The sequence below is a fragment of the Callospermophilus lateralis genome, chromosome 15 (genome assembly GCF_048772815.1).
Source record: "Callospermophilus lateralis isolate mCalLat2 chromosome 15, mCalLat2.hap1, whole genome shotgun sequence".
NCBI classification, from domain to species: Eukaryota; Metazoa; Chordata; class Mammalia; order Rodentia; family Sciuridae; genus Callospermophilus; species Callospermophilus lateralis.
In genome coordinates this window covers 21,632,191-21,657,108 of record NC_135319.1, presented here as the reverse complement: position 1 = coordinate 21,657,108, position 24,918 = coordinate 21,632,191, and the positions used below count along the sequence as shown (strand labels likewise).

Here is a 24,918-nt window from a genome sequence, read left to right as displayed (position 1 = left end):
GCAAATTTTTAAGAGTCCAAATGGAATCTTTTAGAAAGTCAATTCTTCTGCATAAATTTACAAAATATTAGAAATGTATTCATCGTGACATCTCTGAAATCAGGAGGGAGCATTTTGTAAATTAAATATAAAATTTTTTCATATATTTCATATAATTAGATAATTATACTGCACTTATAACCAGCATATAAATAAAAGAAAACTGAGATCTCTTAAAGTAAAATTTATAAACAAATTCCTTTTTTATCTCCCTAGATAGTCTGGCCTGACCTTGAACCTCTAGACTGAAGTGATCCTCCTGCCTCAGCCTCCCAAGTAGCTCGGACTACACACATGTGCCACCATGCCTGATCATAGACAATTTTTTATTTCCAAATTTTATTTTGAAAAAAAAATTAAAACTTAAAAGAAGTTGTAAGAATAGTACACCAGTTTTCGTACTCTCTTTGTCTAGCTTCAGCACTTCTCATTTTGTTTCTCTCTCTGTGTTTTTTTCTTTCTACATGCATATTATATAAAACATAGATACATTAATTTTTGCTGAATCCTTTAAGAGTAATCTGCAGACATCATGGCTGTTAACACCAAATACTTCAGTGTAGATCTTCTGAAGCACAAAAAGTATTCTTTTCCATATCCACACTTGGAAAATTTAGCAGTTATTTGATAAACAATACAGTCCATCCATATTCAAATTTTTCCAACTATGCCAATAAGGTCCTTTTAGCAATTTTTTTTTTTCTGATCTCAAATCCCATCCAGTATCACATAGTATATTTAATGGCTAAGTCTTTTTAACCTCCTTTATTCTGGACAATTCTTCAGTCTTTTCACTCATTGAATGTTTCAGTCAACGGAAGTAGAGGGCAGGAACTAAGATTTTTAGTCTTGAATATCAGCGGTCAATTTGAAGGTACATTTTCTTTGTGGTCAGTTATATAGATAATCAGTCCAGTTTCTAGAATTTTCCTTGTTCCAATCTCCTTCTTCTGGAGCCTTCTAAGAACATGGGGTCCTTTCTTTCTGTTCCCTGGGAGTTGGCCCAAGTTGCTGCATCCAGCCAGTTGGCACTAAACTTGGCACCAAACTCACAGTTACTGCTAAGGTCACAAATGGTGCCCATCCATCACTACCTACAATGTGAGAGGTTTAGAGAAGGTATTTCTATAGGATCAAGTATACAGCTTCACATTTTTTTACCTTCAGGGGAAAAAGAAGTACACTTCACATCTCTCTCCCAGCTATAGGTTTCTTGAAAATATTACCATGAACGATTTTAGGCTTTTTCTACTGATTGGATGGATAGATGCATGTATCGTCTGTAACCATGATCTCTTTCTTATCCTTCCAACCATCATTCATAGATGAAAACTCTTTTATCCAGAGTCTACTTTTTGTTTATTCCCTTTTCGTGTCAATTCAAGCATGTAACTACTTGCTTTTAGCTGAAACGTGCCTATAAGCAATATGGAGGAGAAAATCTTACAATTATGTGGATACATCCAGACTGAAAGAACAATACATAGAAATCTGCTGTAGACCCAAGAAGGTATATTTACTTTTCCTTGGTGTGTTTAGTATAGGGATGTATTAGCTATATACAAAATGAAACTGATTACAAAATTATACGATACTCTTCCATCTCTGACCTAGGTTCCAAAAAAACAAACTGCGTTTATTTTGAGTCTGGATTTCTATGATTCTTTCAATGGTGACTGATTGAACCTAGAATTGGTTGAGTGTTCAATTCCCAGGGTCCTGGATCAACTTTAGATTAATCTGAATGTAGCTGGACATGGTGCTGCATGCCTGTAATCCAAAAGACTCAAGAGGCTGAGGCAGGAGAACCTCAAAGTTCAAGGACAGCCTCAGACCCTGAGGGCTGAGGATGTAGCTCAGCGGTAAAGCACTCCTGGATTCAATTCCCAGCAACAATAAAATAAAATAAGGAAGGAAGGAAGGAGAAAAGAAAAAATAAAGTATGATCTGAATGCCTATTTAGAAACCTCAGTTGGGAATTTTTAGGAGAGTAATCATTTTTTTAAAAAAATAATTTGAGTATTATTCTCATTAAGAACAAAATTAGATCTTATAGAGCCAGGGCTAAATAAATAAATCAGTAGAGGTTTTCAAATCATCCAAAGCTTGTGCATGAATTAGTAGGGAGCAGGGGCAAGGGAAAGATCAGGAAGGTTTCTGCTAACGTAGTCTAGAACAGCAAAAATACTATTTCACTGGGATCACTGGTTATGTCTCCCATGGGGACTGAATATATCCTCCCATTCCTGTTTCATGAAGCAAAGGTTCTCACCAAAATGTTCTGCTCGATCACTTGAGAAGCTGAGAAGTACTGACAGAGCACCCAGTTGAAAACAGTACAATGGTGCTATGTATCACAAAACTGCAAGAAAAGCACTTTCCAGCCCCAAATCTCCAGTAAGCACCATGTGGGCAAAGAGAAAACAGGACAAAGTGTGTCTGGGTTGAACATTTGTTCAGTTCTGCAAGGACAGACTGATATTTAGAAATACACAAAACCAAAGCAGGATTTGGTTCCCTAAAGTGTGGCCAATATGTCTTCTCCACCAGCTGGGAGCTTAACTGCAAGCAGCACAGCTGGGGTTGGAGGTCATGGAGGACATCAAACAGCCCCTCAGCTCCCTGCTCATGTGTATTCATGTTGACATGCCATTTTACAGATGTCACTTTAGAGTAATGTTCAGAGAGATCATCTTGCTCAAAGACCCACAGCTGTTGCTCAGTATAGGACGTGAGTATGCTTTCAGAACTATCTTCCAGATACCCTAGAGCCCCTTTTCCAGAATTTTCTCCCCAGTCTGGCCAAACACTGCCATGGGCTCCAGGTCCAAGCTGGCAATCTACAGTCAGAATTCAAGTTCCCAGTTCATATATTCGGTGGTCCACACAACCCTGGACAGGTCTCCAGTCCTTTTTGAGTTTACTAATCTATAAAGTGACCTGGGACTTCACATGGATATTTGGGTTGCTTGCTTGTTCATGCATAGTGGTTTTCAAGCTCTTTTCCAGAAGCTTGATAGGAACATTTTCATTTCTGAGCTACAGGATTCCATTTGACTGCAGTTCTTGACCTTCTTGTCCTTGGTATTAGACCCAGTGACCTTGCAGCCAGCTAACCATCTCAGGACTTTCCACAGACCTGGCTGAGAGGGGTTGCTTTCTATTCCTGTTGCCTCCATGGTTAGCTCCTGTCCTGCAGGACCTGTTCCATGGGAGATCCTCCCAGCTGGGAGATCCCAAAGGACTCAAAAGACCCCAGGAAGTGCCTGCTTTCTAGAGAGCTCACAAAACAGTTGTATCACTGGCCTGGGCTCCAGGAGTGAATGGTCCCTTGGGACTGGCCCTGAGGTTCAGCACCACTCTCTGCCTCCTCCACCCCTTCTCCCTCTGCTTAGTGGTAAAGATATGGGAACCTCTTTATCCACCACTTCATCCTCCAGGGACCTGCTCTCCATCAGGACCTTCCTGCTGGCTGCCTCTCTCCTTTTTTGTAAGCCCACAAAACCTGATACACACACACACACACACACACACACACACACACAGTTACACAATATAGATTTTTCTTGCTTAGAGATTCTGAGCTAACACACCAGTTAAGGTGAGATCCCAAGTTTACAGCCACCATGAAGAGATCATGCTGTGGCTCAGAGTCACCTGTGGTGGGTTCTTTGTCACTGTTCCCTGCCAAGTGATGTGGGTCTGTTCCTTTATCTCCTTGCTTCTGCAACCCTATCTATATTAATAATAGTGAATAAATGATAGCTGATGTTCATGTCAGGTGCTGGACTTCACATCTTAACTGGAGCTGGAACTGCCTTTCTTGATCTTCTTAAACAACACCTTGAGGGATGGAACTCTTCTGTTCTCATGTACAGATAGGCACATGAGAACTAAGGAGCTGTCCTAGGGTCTCACAGTGGAAGGATTTGGTAACATTGTGCAAACCACTTAGCCCAGGACAGGCTGAGGGCGCCCTAAATAGTCATAATTGTTAACAGTTTCCACATTTTCTGGATTTGCCTGTGTGAACCCTTTAATTTGCCAGGAGTCCGAAACCGGTCCCGGATCTCCAACTTCAGGCAGCAGAAGAGAGCTGGCTTCTCCTTCCTACTCTGCTCTGGGGCTCATGAAGGTCCCTGTGGCGTGGTTGCAGGAGATCCTCAAACAGCCAGTAAGCCTCAGGTCAGGGGTTTGGTAGATGTACTCCCGCCCCCACCTCCCCATCGGCTTCCCCTTAGGAATCACAGTGTCCTTGGGGGCAAGAGACCAACAAGCCCTTTGACGCTCTGTATTTTCCGAGTCAGAGCAACCACCTCTCAGCACCTCAGTTGTCTCATCTGAGAAATGGACGTGGCAAAAGGAGACACCCAGGGGTCACTGAAGGAGCGGAATGCGAGGCCTCTGCACTGGCCCATCACAGGGCCAAGGGACCCAGAAGCCCTGGCCCCAGAGGTGGCAGGCGGCCCGAGGGGCGGGCCGGGACCAGGGCCGGGGGCGGGCGCGGGGCGGGCTGGTGGCGGCCAGGCCTGGCGGCGGCGGCGCTCTCCCGCGTCACAGCGCCGGGCGGCGGCGAGGAGATGCGGCTCCTGGCGCTGGTGGCGGCGTTGCTGCTGGCGCGGGCTCCGGCCCCGGGTAAGCGCAGTGGGGCGGGCGGGCAGGGAGCGGGAGGTCGGGCGGGGGGGCCGGGAGCCAGCGCTGGGGAGGTTTGGGGCCTGGCGGGGAGGCCCTGTCGCCTCGGGTCCCCGCTCCGCGCCCGCCGGCAGAGGGACGGGGACTGCGCTGTCACTGTCGCCGTGCGCTCGCTCTGATGGGCTCTCCAATGCGGCGGGGCTCAGCGGCGCCTTCCTAACTTTGCGCCGAAGCCCTCCGGGGAACGCGGTTCCTTCCCATCCTGAGCCCAGGGCTCCAGCACAAAAAGGCTCTCACGACACCCCACGCCCTTCCAAGTGACAGGCCTCGGAGTGGAGGACTGGAGCAGGATCCGCAACCCCTAGATCGTGGTTCGTTTCCTTTTATTCCACAACGGACAGGACCCACAACTGTTGGCAGGCTCCTCTGGTCAGCAACTTTCCTTTAACTTTCTGCGCAGAGCAGAGTGACTGGAAGTTGAAGTCCCGGGCTAGCTGCTGGATCTGCCCCAGCTGGAGCTGGGGGCTGCAGACTTGTCACAGGCCTTTTGAGGTGACCAGGACTGTTAGATAGGATAACCTGGGCTGGAGGAAGCCTGACCCTTTCTCACAAGAATCCTGATTCCGACAGCCTTTCTGCCCACACTACTGGCTTGCATTTTTTTTTTTTTTTTTTTTTTTTATGGCTCCAACTTGTAAATTGCTGAAGAATTTTCTTTTCTTTCTCTGGCTGGCTGCCTCTCTGCTGTAAGGATCATGCTGGCTAGAATAATAGTAATAATAATTATATCAATGGTTCACTTTTTCTGGGTACCTATCAGGTACCAGGTATTTCAAAGTAATAATGACAAGCTCAAATATTTATAGATCCAAGTAACTCAGTTCATCTGGCCGGTAACCTAAGAGAGGTGCTATCATTGTCCCCATTTTGTAGATTAGGAAGCAGAGGCATGGGTTCATGAATTGACTTAAGTTCATACACTAGTAAGCAGCAGAGTCAAGATTTGGACCCAGGAAGCCTGGCTGTAGACTCTGTGCTCACAACAGCTAAACTGGGTGCCATTATTTTCTAAATGAGGGACTGCTGCTCAGAGTTCAGTAATTTTTCTGGGGTGATCCAGCTTCCCAGTGCTGGAGCTGGTGCTTGAACTAGTCTAGTGCACACTTGAGTCTGAGGTGGAGGGACTTAGATGCCAGAGGAAGGAAATCTACCCATTGTCCCCAGCATGTCCTGCTACAAGTGCAGTGAACCTGAAATCCTGGCCATGGGAAATGCTTCTTTCATGGTAGTCACTGTCTTGTTGGAGAATGACAGGAAGTTTGTCTGGGTTCATCAGACTAGGCTGTCTCTCATGGCCTGCATGGAGTAGCCGGCAGCCAGGAGATGCAAATGGGCATCCAGGCCCTTCCTCCCTGTGCTCTATGACCACCCAGGTGCTGTTAGAGGGTAACTGAGATTTACTGTTTGGGGTCAAGCACATTATCATGTTTCCAGAAGTCCTCAGGAACCTGGAAAGTTGGAATTTGGGATTCTTTAGAGTCTCTCCTGGCTGTGCTCCTTCTTGGATGGCACTCACCCCACATACCTGCTCTAAGTTCTTCATCCAGGACTCTTCATCACCATTGGCAAGGGAAAGCCTGGCGGAGCAGCTTACTACAGAAGTCCAGGCTCTAACCCCTGTTTTGGGGTGGAGTAGGACCTTAGTTCTACCTTTCATTTCGTAGAAAAGAAAATCAACTGGCAAAATATTAAGAGCCAAGCCTTAGTCCAGAGTGGTGGTAATGAGTTGTCTTTGAAGCCAGATTTCCTATGTTCAAATTCTAACTTTGCCATGTGCTTTGGGAACTTGAACAAGCTGCTTAGCCTCTCTGTGCCTCAGTCCTCTTGTCTGTAAAATGAGGATTAGCAGAGTATGAGGATAAATTGGGAAAATACATATAAAGTGTTTAGAACTCTTCTCGGCATAGAGTTCACATTAGCCAATGTTAAGCCTCTATCATTGAGCAAGGTCTTGGATAAGAGCTAATTTTAGGTGATGGGCTTAATATGAACGAATCACCCAGGGGCTAAGTCGGGTAGCACTTCTACTTAGTGGTTAGTAAACACAGGCTCCTGTTGCTGTGGATTTTTAAGTAATGCAATATATTTCTTTCAGAGTTTCATTGTCATGAATTTGAACTATCTGTCCCTTGATCGCTAAGAAGCTCTTTGCTGCTGGTTGAGTACTTCAGTTTGCATTCCTTTTAAACTTAGAGGCTTCTGGGGGCCGGAGCCACCACCACTTTCCTGGCCAGATCAGAACTGAGGGACCCGGCTGTGCCCACCCCTGTGTCCTGGGCGAGCCTGGTGCCTTGTTTTTGACAGAGGACCTTCATTGCCTGCATCTGGGAGTTCTTGTGCCCCAGTCCTCAGCTGCTTCATGAGAAGTAGGTTGTGTACTGATGGGCTGCATGGATGACTTTTTAGGCTAGTTTTCATGACATTAGTGAATGAAAATAGTGGGGTTAGACCCCTTAACTTTTATACCCAGGGAAACTTCATGTACAAACATAACCAGTTATCTAATGAATGGGATCCAGTGCAAAACAAACAAAAAAAAATTGGGGCCCTTAATTAAAAATTATTAGAATTTCAAGAAATGAACAGTAGAGGTGAAAGCCAGGGGAAGAACCCTTCCAAGCACAGGGCACTGAGTGCCTGCAGATTGTGTGCCTGTGAAGCCCTTCCTGCTCCAGATCAGTGTGGGTCACTTTCTATCGCTTCCACCTCCCCAGCGTTCAGTGCATGTAAACCACCATCTGTAGTTCAAAGCGTTTTCCTCATTGGAACCCTAGGCTTGCCCTGAAAAGCATTATCTTTCCATTTTCTAGATGAAGAAACTGAGGCTCCAAGAGCCTCCTGTCTACCAGAGCCAGATCTCCAATCTATTTGGGCACCAGCCCCTGGCTGTCCTCTCAGTCCCTCCAAGCCCCCAATTGTGTTTCTTTGTTTCTCCCTAGAAAGCTGGGAAGGCCTGGGACCATGCACATCCCAATCTCTTCTCCGTCAGTACTATCACCTTCCTCTTTCATGCACTTTTATTTGTAGCCTATGACACTGTAGTTACATTTTTTCTGTCTTTTTTTCCAGAATAACAGTTGCCCTATACCCTGGCCTTTTAGCTCCATGAAGCCAGGAATGCGATCTTCTTAGTTGCACAGTGAATAACCTGGAGGAGGCAGGAATTCTGAGGGGGGAGATGTTATGTGGGGGCCTACCTCTACCCCAATTCCTCAATGAAGGGTCACAAAGCAAAAAATTAAATTCCTTTTCCAGCTTGTGTGACTTAAACAATTCTCCTTTTAGTTCAGGAGAGGGAGGATCTGCCCCAGACCAGCTGTGTTATCTTACCTAGAGGAGGAGGGGAGTGACACCCACCCTGTCCTGTCCTGTGGCTGGCTTAGCCCAGTTGTGCCCAGCCTGTCCCTTAGGTGTCAATGCTCTGTCATTCAGGCTGACATCCATAAGGGAAAGGCCTGGGCTTCCAGGGCACTGAGCTCTCTCTAACCTACCTCTGGACATTGGTGTGCCCAGTTTCTCATTGTCCTGCCTCCCAGTGTCACGTGGTGCCTGCTGACCACAGTAGGAAAGAAGCTGCCCAACTCTCTCTCCTAGTACTGACATAAATGTCCTTCTGTGCTCCTCCTGCACCATCTCTCATCTCCTCTCAGCTCTCGGGCTCCATGCAAGTAAGCTGGGTCCCCAATTTGCAGCCACTTCTAGTGCCTGGGGAGGGTGTTGGCTTTGCTGAGAAAGCTCACTGGAAGCACAGGAGCCCCACTACCTGAGAGTGCATGACCTCCAACAAAGCTTTCCGGTAGGGCATGGTGTTCAGCTCTGTTTCAATCACCCCCTTGTGCTGACTGTGGTGTGAGTATCAGTGGAGGGCTAAGGTGAGCCTAGAACTGCCAGTTCCCAGACTGGGTGGCTTAAACAATGGGAACTTATTTTCTCAAAGTTCCGGAGGGAGGCTGAGTTCAAGATACTGGCAGAGTTGCTTTCTCCCAAGGCTTGTAGATGGCATCTTCTCCCTGTGTCCTCTCGTGGTCTTCCCTCTGTCCTGATCTCCTTTCATGAGGGCACCAGTCATGTTGGATTAGGGCCCACCCTAACGACCTCATTTTAACTGAATCACTTCTTTGAAGGCCCTACTCCAAATACAGCCACATTCTGAGGGGCTGGGGATCAAGACTTCAACATGTGCATTTTGTGGCTGTACGTAACTCAAACCCTAGCAAGGCTTTTTGCACGTGGGAGAAACAGATGTTTGGGTCATTGGTAAGAGAAAATGGGGGCAAAATGAAGGCAGGGAGGTGTGATGATAGAGAGAAAAGAAAAGGGTTCATCTCGGAAGCAGCTCCGTCCATTCCTTTTGTGGGAGCTGCTGATCCGGGCCTGAGGCACAGAAGTGGAAGGGTTACTAGTTTGCTTCCAAGATGGAATCTGGCCTCCCATGGGGACTGGAGCACTTGGCACGTTCTCCTGGTTTCAGTCACTATAAATAATCCCTTCTTCATGCAGCGTTAACAGGAGGAGCCCGGGGCGTGGGGTCCACAGCACCATCATCCCACCCATACTGTTTCCATTTCCTGCTTCCCAGCTCTCCTGGACTCCAGTGGGGAGCTCTGGGGGTGGGGCACGGCTGGACTTGGATTCTGGAAGCCAGCTGCCGCATCTCTGTGCTCTCCCTCCTCCTGCCCAGCCCCCTGCGCCTGTTGGGGTGGGGTCAGCCTGGGGTCCCAGCTGCTTCCTTGCTCATCAGGGAGCCCCGCCACAGGCCCCTGTGTGCTTCAGACAGGGCCTCAGCAGTTGGGTGGAAACACAGTTGGACTAATCTAACATGGCATGTGGGCAAGATGCCCGCCAGGTGGGTGAGAGGCAAGGAAGAAGTGGGCCAATTCCTCTTCTATTGCCCTTCATGAGTGACTCTGGACAATAGTAGGATTGTTACTGCAAAAGCCAGGCACCTGCTCACAGGATACCCTAGAATCCAAGAATTTTAATTCAATCATATCCATAAGATGCCTTTTGTCATGTAAAATAACATTTGCATGTTCCCCAGAAATTGAGGCAGGACATCTTGACTCCCTGTCAATCTGTATTTCCCAAGTATCTGCCTGGGCTCGCCTTATTCATCCTCACTGTAAACACCCAGGGCCTCAAACCTGTTCACAATGTGCTTAGAGTTCAGCTGAGCATTGGTGTTTTTTTCTTAAGTTCACTCCCATCTATTTTTTTTTTTTTTTAAGATAACCAAAGACTGCCGTGGTGTAGTGTGTTCTTATCTCAATCCCCTTGTGAATGTTACTTTACTTGACAAAAGGCACTCTATGGACATTCTTAAGTTAAGATTTCTGAATTATGCTGGAGAGTTCTTAGGACTAATGCCTGGCTTCTATGAGAAATGAAATGAAAGAAAATTGATGCTCACGTCATAACTCTTGAGGTGTTCAGTCTACTAATATCAGTAGTGGAAACCATTGAAGAGGATGACTGCTATGGATTGACCATGGTATATCCCCTCTAAAACTCAGGTTGAAATTTAATTTCCATTATGAGATATTTCCATTATGGGACCATATACTAGTCAGCTTTTGGTCATTGTTACCAAAATACCTGACAGGAACAAGGTAGAAGAGAAAAGTTTATTTGGGTTCGTGCTTTCAGAGGTTCAGTCTATGATGGGCTGGCTCCATTGCTCTGAGCCCAAGATGAGGCAGAACATCATGGCACCCGGGCATGGTAGAGAGAAGTAGCTGGGAAGGAGAGGGGGTGGGGGAGAGATGGGCAGCGGGGAGAGGAAAGCCTGGGACAAAACATAATCCGCAAGGGCACACTCCTAGTGACCTACTTCCTTTAGCCATACCCTACCAGCCTACAGTTACCACCAGTGGTCCATTCAAATGATCAATCCATCAAATGGATGCATCCACTGATTAAGTTATAGTTCTCATGATCTAATCATTTCACTTTTGAATATTCCTGCATTGTCTATTGCTTGAACTTATTGTGGTGGGGGCATCTCATATCCAAACCGTAATGAACCTTTAAGAAATAATAGTCTCCGTTTTCACAAATGAGTTAATGGGTTAATAAATTATCATGAGGTTGATTCCGCTATAAAAGTCCTTTGGACAAGGTCTCAAACACCCTTATCTCTGCCATGTCATGCCTGTGTCACCTCAGGATGCTGCCAGCAAGGTGCCATAACCAGATGTGGCTCCTCAACTTTGAACCAGAGCCAAATTAAGCCACTTTTCTTTATAACTTCCTAGTCTGTGTTATTATTAGAAACTGGACAAAGACCAATGACATATCGATGGGATTTTTACAATGAAGAATATTTTTTATGTGACAAGCCTCACCTGACCCCATTACAGCTTCAACTTTGTTCTTCCACAGTCTCTGTCAGATGTTCAGATTGTGATCTCTTTTTCTTTCTTCCTTCTTGTTTATCTGTAGCACTGACCAGGTGTCAAAACTTTTGTTGACTCTTTGATCTGGGACTCAAGTTCCTTCATGTGACCAGAGGGAGACATTGGGGGTTTGACAATTGTGGGTTTGGATTACCCTAGAAGGAGACATTGGGGGTCTGACAATTGTGGGTTTGGATTACCCTAGAAGGAGACATTGGGGGTCTGACAATTGTGGGTTTGGATTACCCTGGGATACCTGCTTGTTGGTTGCAAAGGCAGCAGTGGTGTTTAATGAAGTTGCACCTGTGAAGTGTAGGAATTGGGACACAGGACCTGGTGAGAGGACAGCACTGATTGTAGAGAAAGAGGTTCCAGCATTCTGGGCAAAGCATCTTTTTTCATGGGTTCTGTCTGCCAGTTTCTTATTTTGTTTTCTGTTGCTATAACAAAGTACCTGAGGCTTGGTAATTTATAAATAATAGAAATTTATTTGGCTCATGTTTATGGAAGCTGAGAAGCCCATGAGCATACACTGGCATCTGCTCAGTGTCTGGTAGAGGCCTTCTTGCTGCACCTTAACATGGTTGGGGGCATCTCGTGAAAAGGCAGAGCAAGCATGCCAGGTCTCTCTCTTTTTATAAAGTCACTAATACCATCGTGGAGCCCTACTCTCATGACCTCATCTAATCCTAATCACTCCCAAGGCCCACCTCCAAATACCATTAAGCTATGATGTGGGGAATTGTTTTGACACATGAACTTTGTGAGACACATTTAAACCATAATCTGGGGAGGCTCCCCCTGGGGGCTCCAGGCCAGCGTCGCCTCTCTGCACAGCCACCCTACACTAAGAACAGTGGGTCCTTGGAAAAGCGAGTAATGCTCAGTCTCTCTGCGACCTGCTGAGTGGCTGGGTGGGCATCAGGGTGTCTCCATTGAAGATCAGCTCAGGGAAGAATGTGACTGGGAGAAGGAGTCTGCTCCTAACAAAGAAACCCCAAACAGAAGAAGGTTGATGGGGAATGGAGTTCTGAAGCCTCTTTTGGGGTGTTGGGTGAGTCCTTCAACTCTTCCTGTTCCTGAGGCTTGTTCTTTATTCTTGCATGCCAACTGAGAGCTCTGTTGTTTTCCATTAGTGACACTAGTGCAGCATCCTGCTTGACCATTACTGAGCATGTTCCCTGGTTAGTGTTGAAATAGCTCAGATGGAGAAAGAGGGAATAAAGGCAGGCTCAGCCTTGTGGTGGCAGACCCTCAGAGGAGGTGGCTCGTCCCTGACCCTGGGCAGATCTGACCCTGTCCAGAGACCTTGGGGTGGCTGACAGGGGAGATGGGATGTGTGCTGAACATTTTTAAGGGGTTGCAAACTTCCAAAATTTTTTGTGTGACAACAAATTTACAATTTGTGAAACATGTTCAGCCAGGTGGTTGGTGTTTGGCATCCCATGTGAGCGGGATTGTCCATAGATGAGCACGTGGTAGGCCACCGAGGCTCTCTTCAGAAGAACCCCTCCTCTGATCATCAGGAAGGTGGGGAGCGAACATGGAAGGTACAGGGGTCGCCTGTCTCCCTGGTCATGCTGAGCACTGAGCTCCACTGTGGACTGGCCACATGAGGACAGGCTGTAGCCTTCAATCATCATTTTCTCTTTTCCCCTTTTCTCTGCAGAGGTCTGTGGGGCTCTCAATGTCACCGTGTCCCCAGGGCCCGTGGTTGACTACCTGGAGGGGGAAAATGCCACCCTCCACTGCCATGTCTCCCAGAAGAGGCGGAAGGACAGCTTGTTGGCCGTGCGCTGGTTCTTTGCACGTTCGAACTCCCAGGAGGCCTTGATGGTCAAGATGACCAAGCTCCGAGTGGTGCAGTACTACGGGAACTTCAGTCGTAGCGCCAACAGGCAGAGGCTGCGCCTGCTTGAGGAGAGGCGGGGGACGCTCTACAGGCTCTCAGTGTTGACCCTTCGGCCAGCAGATCAAGGGCATTATGTCTGCAAAGTCCAGGAAATCAGCAAGCACAGGAATAAATGGACAGCCTGGTCCAATGGCTCCTCAGCAACAGAAATGAGAGGTGAGGGCACATCTGGTCTCTCTGTGGAGAGGTAGGGTGCGGAGGGCTGGGAGGAGGCCAGGTCAGTGGTCAGTCCTGTCACAGTGCAGAGGACAACAGTTCAGCTCTGCTAGAACACATCTTGTCTGTCTGTGGGCCACAGCCACGTGAGTCGAACCATGGGGACGAGGGCAGAGCTTTATTTGGACATTTGGGCTGATGCGGGGTGTAGACATGGAAATGGGGACAGAAAAGAACAAGCGTCTGCCCCTAGGCCATTTAACCTGTTCTTTGGGTAAAACCTTTCTCATGTCTAAAACATTGGAGTAGATGTGCTCTCTCAAAGGTAAACAAAGCCAGACACAGGCTAAACAAAGCCAATTAGAACATATTAAAAGGTTCATTACCTTCAAGTAAGTGTGATCATCTAGCTTGTGGTTTAATGTGAATCTACTTTCAGTGAACAAAGTGAAACTTACAAAAAGCAATGGAAAGAGGATGGGGTCTTTGGTCCATGTGGAGCCCATCAGAGTTTGCTAAGTTGCTTCTGGAAGTTAGGCTCCTACCTTCCCACAGAGGCCGGGAGACAGGTTCTGTCACCAGGTGAAGGCTGGAACAAACAGTAAGTTCTTTTGCCAGCCTTGATTATTCTCAGGCAGGCACCCTGTGGAGAGTGGATCATTCTAGGCATGCACCCCGAACTGTCAGAAATTTTGTGTTTGTTCAAGTTTTTATAGGCCTAGCTGAGAGAGGGTTCGGAGGCGCTTGACTAGAGTTTGGTTAAGAAATGAGCCTTTACCGGTGCCAGCCTCTAACTTAGATCTATGCAGCCTTGATTACTTTGGCTAGAGTGCTGGATACCCTGCAGGTGCCATGTGTCAGTAGGTCCTGATGTGAATCGCCAGGCCTAACAATAGGGCAGACTGGTGGCTCTGAGGAGGTGCCCAGCGGGACTGAACCAAGGTCAGACAACAGCTTGCTGTGAGATTCATCAGGAAGTGGGTGAAGGCTCAGAGGCGGCCCTCCCTTCTTGGGGACAGATAGGAAGTGCTTGCGATAGTTTTGGAGCATTTTGGCTACCAAGTACTAAATTGAAGGTCAGCATTTTTGATTACCGGTATTCTGTTTAAGAAGATACCTCTTGCAATTTTAACAAAACTTTCTATTGTGCACTCAACTTATATCTTTGATTGCTTTGAACTTGAATTTAGCTTGCAGAAGATCAGAGTAAAGCTGGTGGTCTCCAGCAAAAACAAAAATGATCTAATTTTATGATGTATATGTAATAAATATTAAAGGCCTTAGTGATACTGTTTTGATAACTTTTTGTTAAGGAATAAAACTCAGCTGTGAAGGTAGTTTTAATATTGTATATGAATATGAAACATATTGAAGAAAAATTATTTATATGAGTGGTCTTTAAAGCATGTCTTTGTAATGTTTGTTAACACAGAATGATATAATAATTGAAATGCTGTGCACTTTTTTCTCCCTAAACAAATTAATTCAAGAAAACAAATGACTATTAGTATAAAAACGTATCTTGGCACAGAAAACAAAAGCTACATTAAAAAGAAATACTGGGGCTGAAGAGGGAACCCACACTGACTATCTCTTGGCTCTGAAACATGGATTTTGTGTGTGTGTGTGTGTGTGTGTATGTGTTGCTTGTCTTTATGTCCCAGTATATTCTGGAGTCATGCACTAAATCTCTTGGCAGTAATAAAGCTCTGCCAATTAGAACATATAAAAAGGTTTACTACTTTCAAATAAGTGTAATCATCTAGTTTGTTATTTAATGTGAATTAGTGAGTGAAACGGGGTTTCTTCTAGAACATTTATTTGGAAACTTGCTTCAAAAACCTGAGGTAGTTTGTAAGGCTTCACTGGAAATAAAGGATCTTTCCCTTCCATCTCCTTCCCCTCCCTCTTTTTCCCCCCTTTATTTCCTCATCCTCCCTTTTCTCTTCCCTCCTATCTCCCCTTCCCTCACTCTCTTTTTTCTCCTTCCTCTTTCCTCTCGGTCTCTCCTCTTTCCTCTTTCTCTCTCCCTGCCCTTCACGTTCTTTTGACCTTTCACCTGGAAGTGGTTCTAACTTCACAGTGAGCTGCCTCCTGCTCGGCCTGCCTCAGCCTCTGGGGATGGCCACAGTTTATTGATGGGAAGAATGGAAACTTGAGAAATGATCATGGTCCACTGCAGCTCTGAGGGATTATGCCCAGGGGGTTAGGAAAGGTCACCCTAGGTAAAAGGCCTGAAACCAGTCTGGTTCATTCTGATTGGGATGAAATCTGCCTGGGCTGGAGGAAGCTTGCAGGAGCCTTGGCTGGCTGCTTGTCTTTTCTGGGCAAGACTGGGGCCAGCTTGCTGCTCCAGCTTCCCAGGGTGCCTTTCCTGGTGCCCTTTGTCTTGCTTATCCCTAGGGACCTTGTTTTCCTACATCTCCACTTTAGTTGTTATGTGGAAAACAAAAACATAAGCCAACAGCAAAATGCTAGTTCTGTGGGCAAACACATTTGGGTTGGAATGTTAAACAGGACTGCCTAGAGGTGTTTTGGAGGGCCTTCGCCCACCTGCTCCACCCAGGCTCCAGAGTCTTTTCTACCATTCATTCTTTTCCCCTCCTTTCTACCAGGTTCTCAAGCCATCTGTGGGAGAGGGGAATGCTTCTTGGGGTTTCCCTTGTAACATTATCCCACTGTTGGCCCTTCACTGTGAAACTGATCATGTGCTCCTTCCTGCAATGTCCTTAATGTGGGATAAAATGGCCTTTCACTGTAAACTCCCAGAAAGAAAGACCAGTGCCGGTCTCTTCTCATCTGGCTGTTGCAAGCCCCTCTTCCAGTAGATGGACGGTCTTGACTCATGCCAAAATATGTAAGGAATGGTTCCTGGCACAAAGTAACTGCTATAGGAGTGTTGGCTCCTATTATTTGTCCTGATTTCCACATATTTGTTGTTTTCTACTGCAAAAATAATGTAGTTCAGTTTCAGAGAATATGGAAAAACACTGAAAGTGTTTAAAGAAGAAAATAAAAAAGGACTCACCATATCTTCATCCATCATGCTAACATTTCAATGTCAATCCTTCTAGTATTTTGTACAAATAAAAATATGAAACTTCACTTCAGTCTTAGTATAAATACTGTTCTGTGCCTGGCTTTTTTGACATTGGTAAATAATGTTCAAGTTTCCCTTGTTAGATATGCTTCCATAGTGTAATTTTAATGGCAGAATAGCATACCATGGTGTGGATGTACCAAAATTTAGCTTCCCACTTATTATATTGAACATTTAAGCTCTGCTAAATCCTTGTCAGTTAATCTCCAGAAATGTCACTGTTTAGTGTAAGTCCTAGTAATAAAATTTCTGGGTCCAAGTGTATACCCGACTTAAAAATTGATGCTAGAATAGTTAATAAATTTATTTTCTCACCAGCATTAAAAATAACTTTTTCCATAGATTCATCTTCATAATCATGATGGTTAGTTTTCTGTATTCACTTGATTTGGCTTAAGGATGCCCAGATTGCTGACAAATCATGATTGATAGATATGTTGTTTCTGGTTCTCTGAACCTTATTTCTTAGAACCCTGACTAATTCAATAACATATACTTTTTGAGGATGATGGTGATGATAAAGATGATGATGATGATGATGATGATGATGATATGACAAATATGTGGAAACAGTACCTGTCACATAATTGAACCTCAGTAAATACTTGATAAATGTATGAAGTGCTCTTTGTGAGGTGGAATTAGCATCCCTTGCTGCGGATACCTTTGAGGTAGACATGACAAGGTGGATACAGTCACTCTCTCTGGGAAACCTGCATCTCTTTCCCTTGACCTATTCCAGTTGTACATCTTATTTGAGGCCCTACATCCATCCTTCCTCTTCCACTGTACCTTCTTTGAGTTTGCCAAACCACAGAAAGCTTTCTTACCTATGGCATCCTGCAGATTATATATTTTTAGTACTGTTGACACCACTTTCTATAGTAACTATAGGGAATGATGTAAAAAATGTGTATATGAATAAAAAACAAGGAAAATACAAAAATGTAAAAGTCGATGGACCTAATGTCCCCTGCTCTGCTCCTAGCCCTACAGATATTCATCATCCACATTTGGTTTAGATCTTTCAAGTCCTTCTTCTACTGACATTCATCTATATCCTCATAAGAATATTTTAACAATAGCACATGTATTGATTTACAATTATTGTTGATGGTATTATATGTATTTTTTTTTTTTTGGGCTGGCATTGTATAGTGAGATAAGACCAGTCTGAATCCAATCATTCCCACAGTGATGGACTTAAGAAACTTTCAATTTTCACCACACAAACAGTGATTTAGTGAACAGCTGCTTTGTTTGCACTTCCAAGTGTCTCTGTTGATTGGATTCTTGGAAAGGGGTTTCTGGGCCTAAGGCTGTGCATATTTAAATTTTTAATAGACAATGCCAAATTAAATTATATACTTGTAAGATACAATGGTGGGACAATCACAAGATAAACATCCCCATTTCAAAAAACATATATGGGACCATAGAAAGGACGAATGAAAACCAAGTAGGATTAAAAACTCAGGAATGTGATCATAAAATCTGCAAATCTGTGGCTTTAGATCTAGCGTCTGGAGCACTCCATGGCATGACATGAGCTCCGAGGGACCTGTGCAGCCCTGCTCTCGTGACTTTGCCAGTTGCAGCCCACAAGACCTCTCTCTTAGAGCCCTCTGCTTCTTGCCCATTTTCTTGGCAGACATCACACGTTTCTGGCATCTCTAACTTCCTGGGGGCCCCCACCGAAGTGGCCTCTGAGTGCTAGAAAGGCTGAGCACTATGAAATGAATCTCTGGGGGAACAACTTCCTAGGCAGTCCTGTGCAAGTAGGGTGCACCAAACTCTCTTCTCAAAGAAACCTCTTTCAGACCTCTTTTATCCTTTTACACTCTTGAGCTTGCAACCAGTGGGGTCAGGTCAATTCCCAAGATACATTCCCTCAAGGCATCTTTCCTGTTGTGCTGGTGCAAAGTCATGATTTCTTTTTAATGGTGCCAATTTCTTTAGCTATCACACCCTCAACTTTTCACAAGTTTCTTTTCTAGTCAAAATGCAAGTTTTTGAAATCTTTCTATTCTGTCTTTTTTTTTTTTTTTTTTCAAAATTAGCCACGGTAACTCCGGCTAAAAGTAGCCAGTGATATAGTTTGATACCCATGATATAGCTTGAATGCTGTGCTGCCTTGAAATTTCTTTCACCAGATTAATTAGTCCACCACCTTTAAACTCAGCCTCATGAAAGTTTCAGGATATGGACAAAATGTAGACAAGTTCTTTGCCAGAAAGTAACACGAATGGCTTTTTGCACAATTCCCGGTTGAGTCCTCATTCCCATATGAAACCTCATGAGCACAGTATTTACTGTCCAAATTCCTGTCAGCATTCTGATCTTCATCCGCATCAGAATCACCCATTAAGCTCTGCTTACAATGTTCCAAGTTTTCTCTAGTGGGCTTCTCCTAACTTTTCCAAATGTATCCCACCAATCAGTTCCAAAGGTTTCTGAGCAACATTATCAGAGAGTGTCACAGCAACAACTCCACTACTCAGAACCAATTTTCTATTAGTCAGCTTTCTGTCACTGTGACAAAATACCTGGGCAAATTAACTCAGAGGAGGAAATATATATTTGTTTCAGGGTTTCAGTCCTTAGTCATTTGACCATTGCATTGACCTTGTGGCAAGGCAGAGTGTTACAGGGAGTGCATGGTGGAGTAAAATGACTCATGGTGGATGGGAAGCAGAAGAGAGGATTTGGGGAATGATTAGGGACAAAATATAGTCTTCAAGGCCATGCCCCCAGTGACCTACTTATTTTAACTAGGTTACACATCAAAAGTTTCCACTACCTTCCAAATAGTGCCAACAACTGGAGACTGCACCTTCAACCCATGAGCCTTTGGGATTCCAGATCCAAACCATAACACTCTTTTATCTTTTTGAAATACGCTTTTTGAAAATTTTACTTATTTATTTATTCTAATTAGGTATATATGACTGCAGAATGCATTCTGATTCATTATAAACAATTGCAGCACAACTTTTCATTTATTTGGTTGTACATGATATGTGTACATATGTGCAGTCATACGTGTGCCTAGGGTATTGATGTCCATCTCATTCCACCATCTTTTCTGCCCCAATATTCCCTCTCCTCCCCGCTCTCTCTTTTTGTCCAATCATAGCTCCTTCATTTTTCCCATGACCTGCCCCTCCCATTATGGATCAGCATCCACTTATCAGAGAGAATATTTGGGCTTTGGTTTTTGGGGATTGGCTTACTTAGCACAATATTTTCCAACTCCACCCATTTACCTGCAAATGCCATAGTTTTATTCTCTCTTACTGCTGAGTAATATTCCATTGTGTATATATACCACAGTTTCTTTATTCATTCATCTATTGAAGGGCATCTACATTGCTTCCACAGTTTAGCTATTGTGAATTGAGTTGCTATATACATTGATGTGGCTGCGTTACTATAGTATGCTGATTTTAAGTCCTTTGGGTAGAGACTGAGGAGTGGGATAGCTGGGTCAAATGGTGGTTCCATTCCAAGTTTTCTAAGGAATTTCCATACTGTTTCCAGAGTGGTTGTACCAATTTGCGGTCCCTTCAGTGATGTATGAGTGTGCCTCTTCCCCTACATTCTCACCAACACTTAATGTTTTTTGTATTCTTGATAACTGCCACTCTGACTGGTGTGAGATGAAATCTTAGAGTAGTTTTGATTGGCATTTCTCTAATTACTAGAGATGTTGAACATTTTTTCATATATTTGTTGATCAATCGTCTATCTTCTTCTGAAAAGTGTCTATTCAGCTCTTTTGTCCATTTATTAATTGGGTTGTTTGTTTTTTTGAGTGTTAATTTTTTTGAGTTCTTTATATATTCTGGAGATTAGTGCTCTGTCTGACATGTGTGTGGCAAAAATTTGCTCCCAAAGTGTAGGCTCTCTCTTCACCTCATTGATTGTTTCTTTTGCTGAGAAGAAGCTTTTTAGTTTGAATCCATCCATTTATTGATTCTTGATTTTTATTTCTTGCACTTTAGGAGTCTTGTTAAGGAAGACATTATGAAAATTTGGGCCAACATGATGAAAATTTGGGCCTACTTTTTCTTTTATTAAGCACAGGGTCTCTGGTCTAATTCCTAAGTCCTTGATCCACTTTGAGTTGAGTTTTGTGCATGGTAAGAGATAGGGGTTTAGTTCTATTTTGCTACATTTGGATTTCTGGTTTTCCCAGCGCCATTTGTTGAAAAGCCTATCTTTTCTATAATGTATGTTTTTTGATGCCTTTGTCTAATATGAGATAACTGTATTTATGTGGGTTTGTCTCTGTGTCTTCTCTTCTGTACCATTGGTCTACATGTCTATTTTGGTGCCAATACCATGCTGTTTTTGTTACTGTAGCTTTGCAGTAGCATTTAAGGTCTGATATTGTGATGCCTCCTCTTCACTCTTCTTGCTAAGCATTGCTTTGGCTATTTTGAGTCTCTTATTTTTCCAAATGAATTTCATGATTGCTTTTTCTATTGATATCCATTTAAATAAAAGGTATGTAGAACCTAACATACTGTTTGTTTTCAAATAGTAACCTGTCCTCCCTATATTCCATATTCAATAGTTAATTCCCTGTCTTGAAATCTCCATTTTTTTATTAGCTTAATTTCTACATTTAAATGTAAAATGTGTACATCTCATCAGTATAATTCTATCTTAATTACTATAGAATAGGACAAATCTCTTCACTATTCTGTAAATCAATATCTTGGCTATTTTTTCATATTTAGTTGAGAAACAACTAGTAAGATTTATGTTGGGATTTTATTGACTTCATAGATTTCTTTGGGTGAGCATCTGCATCTGTATTAATCTTTTTCTATTATTATAACAAAATACTTGAGGTTGGGTTCTTTATTTAGCTCACATATTTGGAAGCTGAAAGTCTAAGACCAATAGCTTCTTCTGTGTGGCCTTATGTCAGGGCTCTCTTGGCTGCGTGACAACATGGTGGAAGCACATGGAAGAGGGAGAGATCACACGATATAACAGAAAGCCAGAGAGAAACTCAGGAGCCAGGTTTGCTCTTTTAATAACAACTCCCTCTTGATGAAACTAAATGGGATCTCTTATCCCTTGAGAGCTACAATAAACCCTCAAGAGGACAGTGCCCCCTTGATTGACCTATCTCCTACCTGAGCCCCATCTCATAAAGGTTAGACCACCTCTTAGTACTGCCTCATTGGGGACCAAGCCTCCAGTACAGGAAGCCTTGGTGGACAAACCACATCCAAACCATTGCAGCATCTTATACAGCTTTACTATTTCAAATATTCCTATCCAGGAATCTGTTGTGTTCCTTCATCTATTCAGGTTCTTTCTATGTCTTTCTGTAATAACATCTTCACATGATTCTTAACCTTTTTTTAATTGTGTTTGTTTCTGGTTGTAATCAGGATCAATCTCTCTCCTTCTACCCCCCCCCACACACACACCCCACACCACACACACACACATACACACACACACACATACACACACACACCACTTTTAAATTGGTTATTGCTAATAGAAAATTCTGACCTTTGATGATGTGTATTTGGCAACATAATGAGTAACCTTGTTGTTTCAGATGTAGTTCTTTTTCAGGTTCTTTTCGATTGCTTCTCAATGTGTCTGTGAATTTATATCTTATAACTTTTTCTAACTTTATTACATTAGCCAGTATTTTAGAGATAGCGAGTATTCTTCTTGAATGACATTATGAATTTTAACTTTACCATTTGGGTTTTATCTGGACCATGTCTTTTCACTCAATCTCTATAATTACTGTTAGAGACTGTCAGTTGCCTTAATAAAAAGCCAGCTTTAAAGTGTCGATGATTTTTTCATGACCCTCACTAGTAAATCTTCATGGGATGCCCTCACAATATCTCTTAGTGATTTGCCTTTTCCTTTTTGTATTTTTTAAAGCTTACTTAAAAATCCATTCTAAAAAACCTTTCAGAGATAGATGACATGTTTTTAACATGACATTTGCATGCCTCTAAGCCATTTGGTACTTTCTTTCTCTTCGAGGATTTCTCACTTTTCCTTAGCTGGAATTCTGACCTTGAGTGGTAACTGCTTAAGAAACATCAGAGAGTCTTCTATGAAGAGGGAAGGAATGAGAATGAGTGAGTGAGTGATCCCATTGGCTCCAAACGATCAGTATTGGGAAAGTCATGGCGGTTGAATAGATTAAACCTGTGTATATTATTGGCGTATCACAACCAAAGTGCCATGAACACCACTGACGGTCTCCCAGCTTAGAGATTTAACTTGTTTGTACATATCACAGGGAGTCAAGTTTACTGTCATGACACAAGTTTGTATCACTGTTCTTTGATTTGCTTTATTGAATGGGAGAGAAAAAATGGAGTTACATGGGGAAACCAGGAACTCGTGTATAATTCAACCTGTCATATCAAACTACATCCCTTAGATGATGGCTTTGACAAAGTCTTTTTTTTATCATATATTTGGTCTCCTCTTTTTTTATATCATCTTTATTTTATTTATTTATATTTATGTGGTGCTGAGGATTGAACCCAGGGCCTTGCATGTGCTAGGTGAGCACTCTACTGCTGAGCAACAACCCCAGCCCCAACAAAGTCTTACATGTTAGTTATGTGCTTGTCAAATACATTATAAATGTCATGCAAAATTTAAAAAATCAGAACAGACAATTCCAAGACCAAAGCGAATCACCAACCCATTTCAGCATCTACAGTGTTACTGGGTTAACTCTGTTCTAAATATTTTTGGTTTTCTCCCCAGTCTGGGTATGTCCTTGAGAAAGTATCTTTGGTGATTAAAAAAAAAAGAGTAGGAAGTCGTTGGAGTGAAATCTACTTTAATAAATTAGTCTGTGGTCTTATATTTTCACTGTGAAAATTATTAAAATATGATAGAGGTTGTGTTCTTTAGAGAGTGGGGGATTATTAAATCAGGATTTATCTGCAAACCATGCATATGTTGGATTTGATGGTGTTGCTCCTGAGTGCACCCAGGATTGTTGGCTTGATAAGATAGAAAACTTGATATAATGGAAATGAAGAGTGAAAGTGTGGGACTCTCTAGAGGACAATGAAGTCATGCTATTTTAAAGAATCTGTCATTGCAGAGGAACTGGTAGATGCTATTATATACATATGCAAGCACGCACACACACACACACACACACATATACACACACACACACATATACACAAAGGTAAAAGGAAAAGCAAAGACTGAGACACAGTTTCTTCAATTGCCTGAGCCATGTTATGATTTCACTGGGTGAAAAACCCTGGTAAACGAGAATATGGATTGAATGATGCTAAATGGCACATGGTGTCAGAACCCCCTGGAGAGGCTCTCTGTGAAAAGAGTGAGGGTCAATGTTAGGTTTGATTTCATCTAATTGTTTTATCAATGACACTGAAAAAGGAGCCCACATTAGCTTAATGAACTTTACAGAAAATGCAAAATTGGGAAATGTTCTTAATGTCAGTGAGGAGTAAAGCATAATAAAAATGATTCCAGAGAGGTAAGAAATATAGGCAGGAAATAACAAAATGAGATTCAATTTGAAGAAAGGCAGAGTAACACATTGGGGGAACATGAATCTCAAGCACTGTAGGATAGTCACCAGGAGGCCAGGAGGCTGCTTCTGCAAAGGGATTCTAAGCCATTATTGAGGGTGAATTAGATGTGAGCTTGCAACGTGACACTACCGCACAGCAGCCAGCGACATCTCTGTCCACCTACAAATCTGCCTGGAGTCCCTGGGAAGGAAGGCGCGTATGTCATGTGTACTACACTGGTGAGACTCTAATGGGACCTCACAGTCAGCTTTGGGAAATTCATTTCCAGAAAGATAGATTCAAAGTAGAGAAAAAAGTAAAAACATGATAAGGAAATGAGCTGCAGCCTTCAGGGATCTGATCTGTTCCTTCAGTTGAAGAAGCTTTGCTTGGCTCAATGAAGAGACTGCATTGGAAAATACTGTGAGCCAGCCCTAGGTGGATTCATTTATCCTTTTACTCCGTGATATGTATTTTAGGCTGTTTCTCATTCCTTTAACAAAATTCTTGAGACTGGCTAATTTATAAATAATAGAGATTTATTTAGCTCATGGTTTTAGTGGCTGGGAAGTCCAAGAGCAACAATGGCTTCTTGCTGCATCACAATGTCGTAGAGAGCATCACATGATGAGATGGAACATACGTGCTAGAGAGAGCTCACTTTTATAACAAAGCCACACTTGGGATAACCATTAGTTCATTGATCTGTCAAAGGATTTGTCCATTCTTGAGGGCAGATCCCTCATGGTCCAGTAACTTCCCAAAGATCCCACCTGTCAATATTGCTGCATTGGGAACCAAGTTTCTAATGCATGAACTTCTTTGGGGAGAAACACTCAAACCATAGCAGCAGGTAATCCAACAGCTTCTCTGAACCTGATCATTGCAGTCACAGAAATCTGGAAACCAGTGGCCGGGCCCATTCTGTGGGAGGTAAATACACAGATGGGCAATTATGTGCATATACATATATACACACATATACAACATGGGTACAAAGGCAAAGATAAACACAGGACACCGTGGGTCCATCACTGGAGGGTCCCTCAAAGACCAAGA

The 24,918-nt window shown here is 43.4% G+C and overlaps 1 protein-coding gene across 2 annotated transcripts in view; it reads left to right on the top strand.

Moving 5' to 3' along the window:
• The first annotated feature begins 4,592 nt into the window (after positions 1-4,592).
• Positions 4,593-24,918, top strand: part of Vstm4 (V-set and transmembrane domain containing 4) — a 91,897-nt gene continuing 71,571 nt past the window's right edge. Inside the window, exons 1-3 of one of the 2 annotated variants that reach the window (XM_076834852.1) lie at positions 4,593-4,674; positions 12,796-13,197; positions 15,812-15,937. In XM_076834852.1, the coding sequence (XP_076690967.1) occupies positions 4,620-4,674; positions 12,796-13,197; positions 15,812-15,927 (573 nt within the window). In that variant the 5' untranslated portion in view covers positions 4,593-4,619 and the 3' untranslated portion in view covers positions 15,928-15,937. Of the gene's footprint in view, positions 4,675-12,795; positions 13,198-15,811; positions 15,938-24,918 lie in introns of those variants that run through there. The other variant, XM_076834851.1, reaches the window with a different exon arrangement.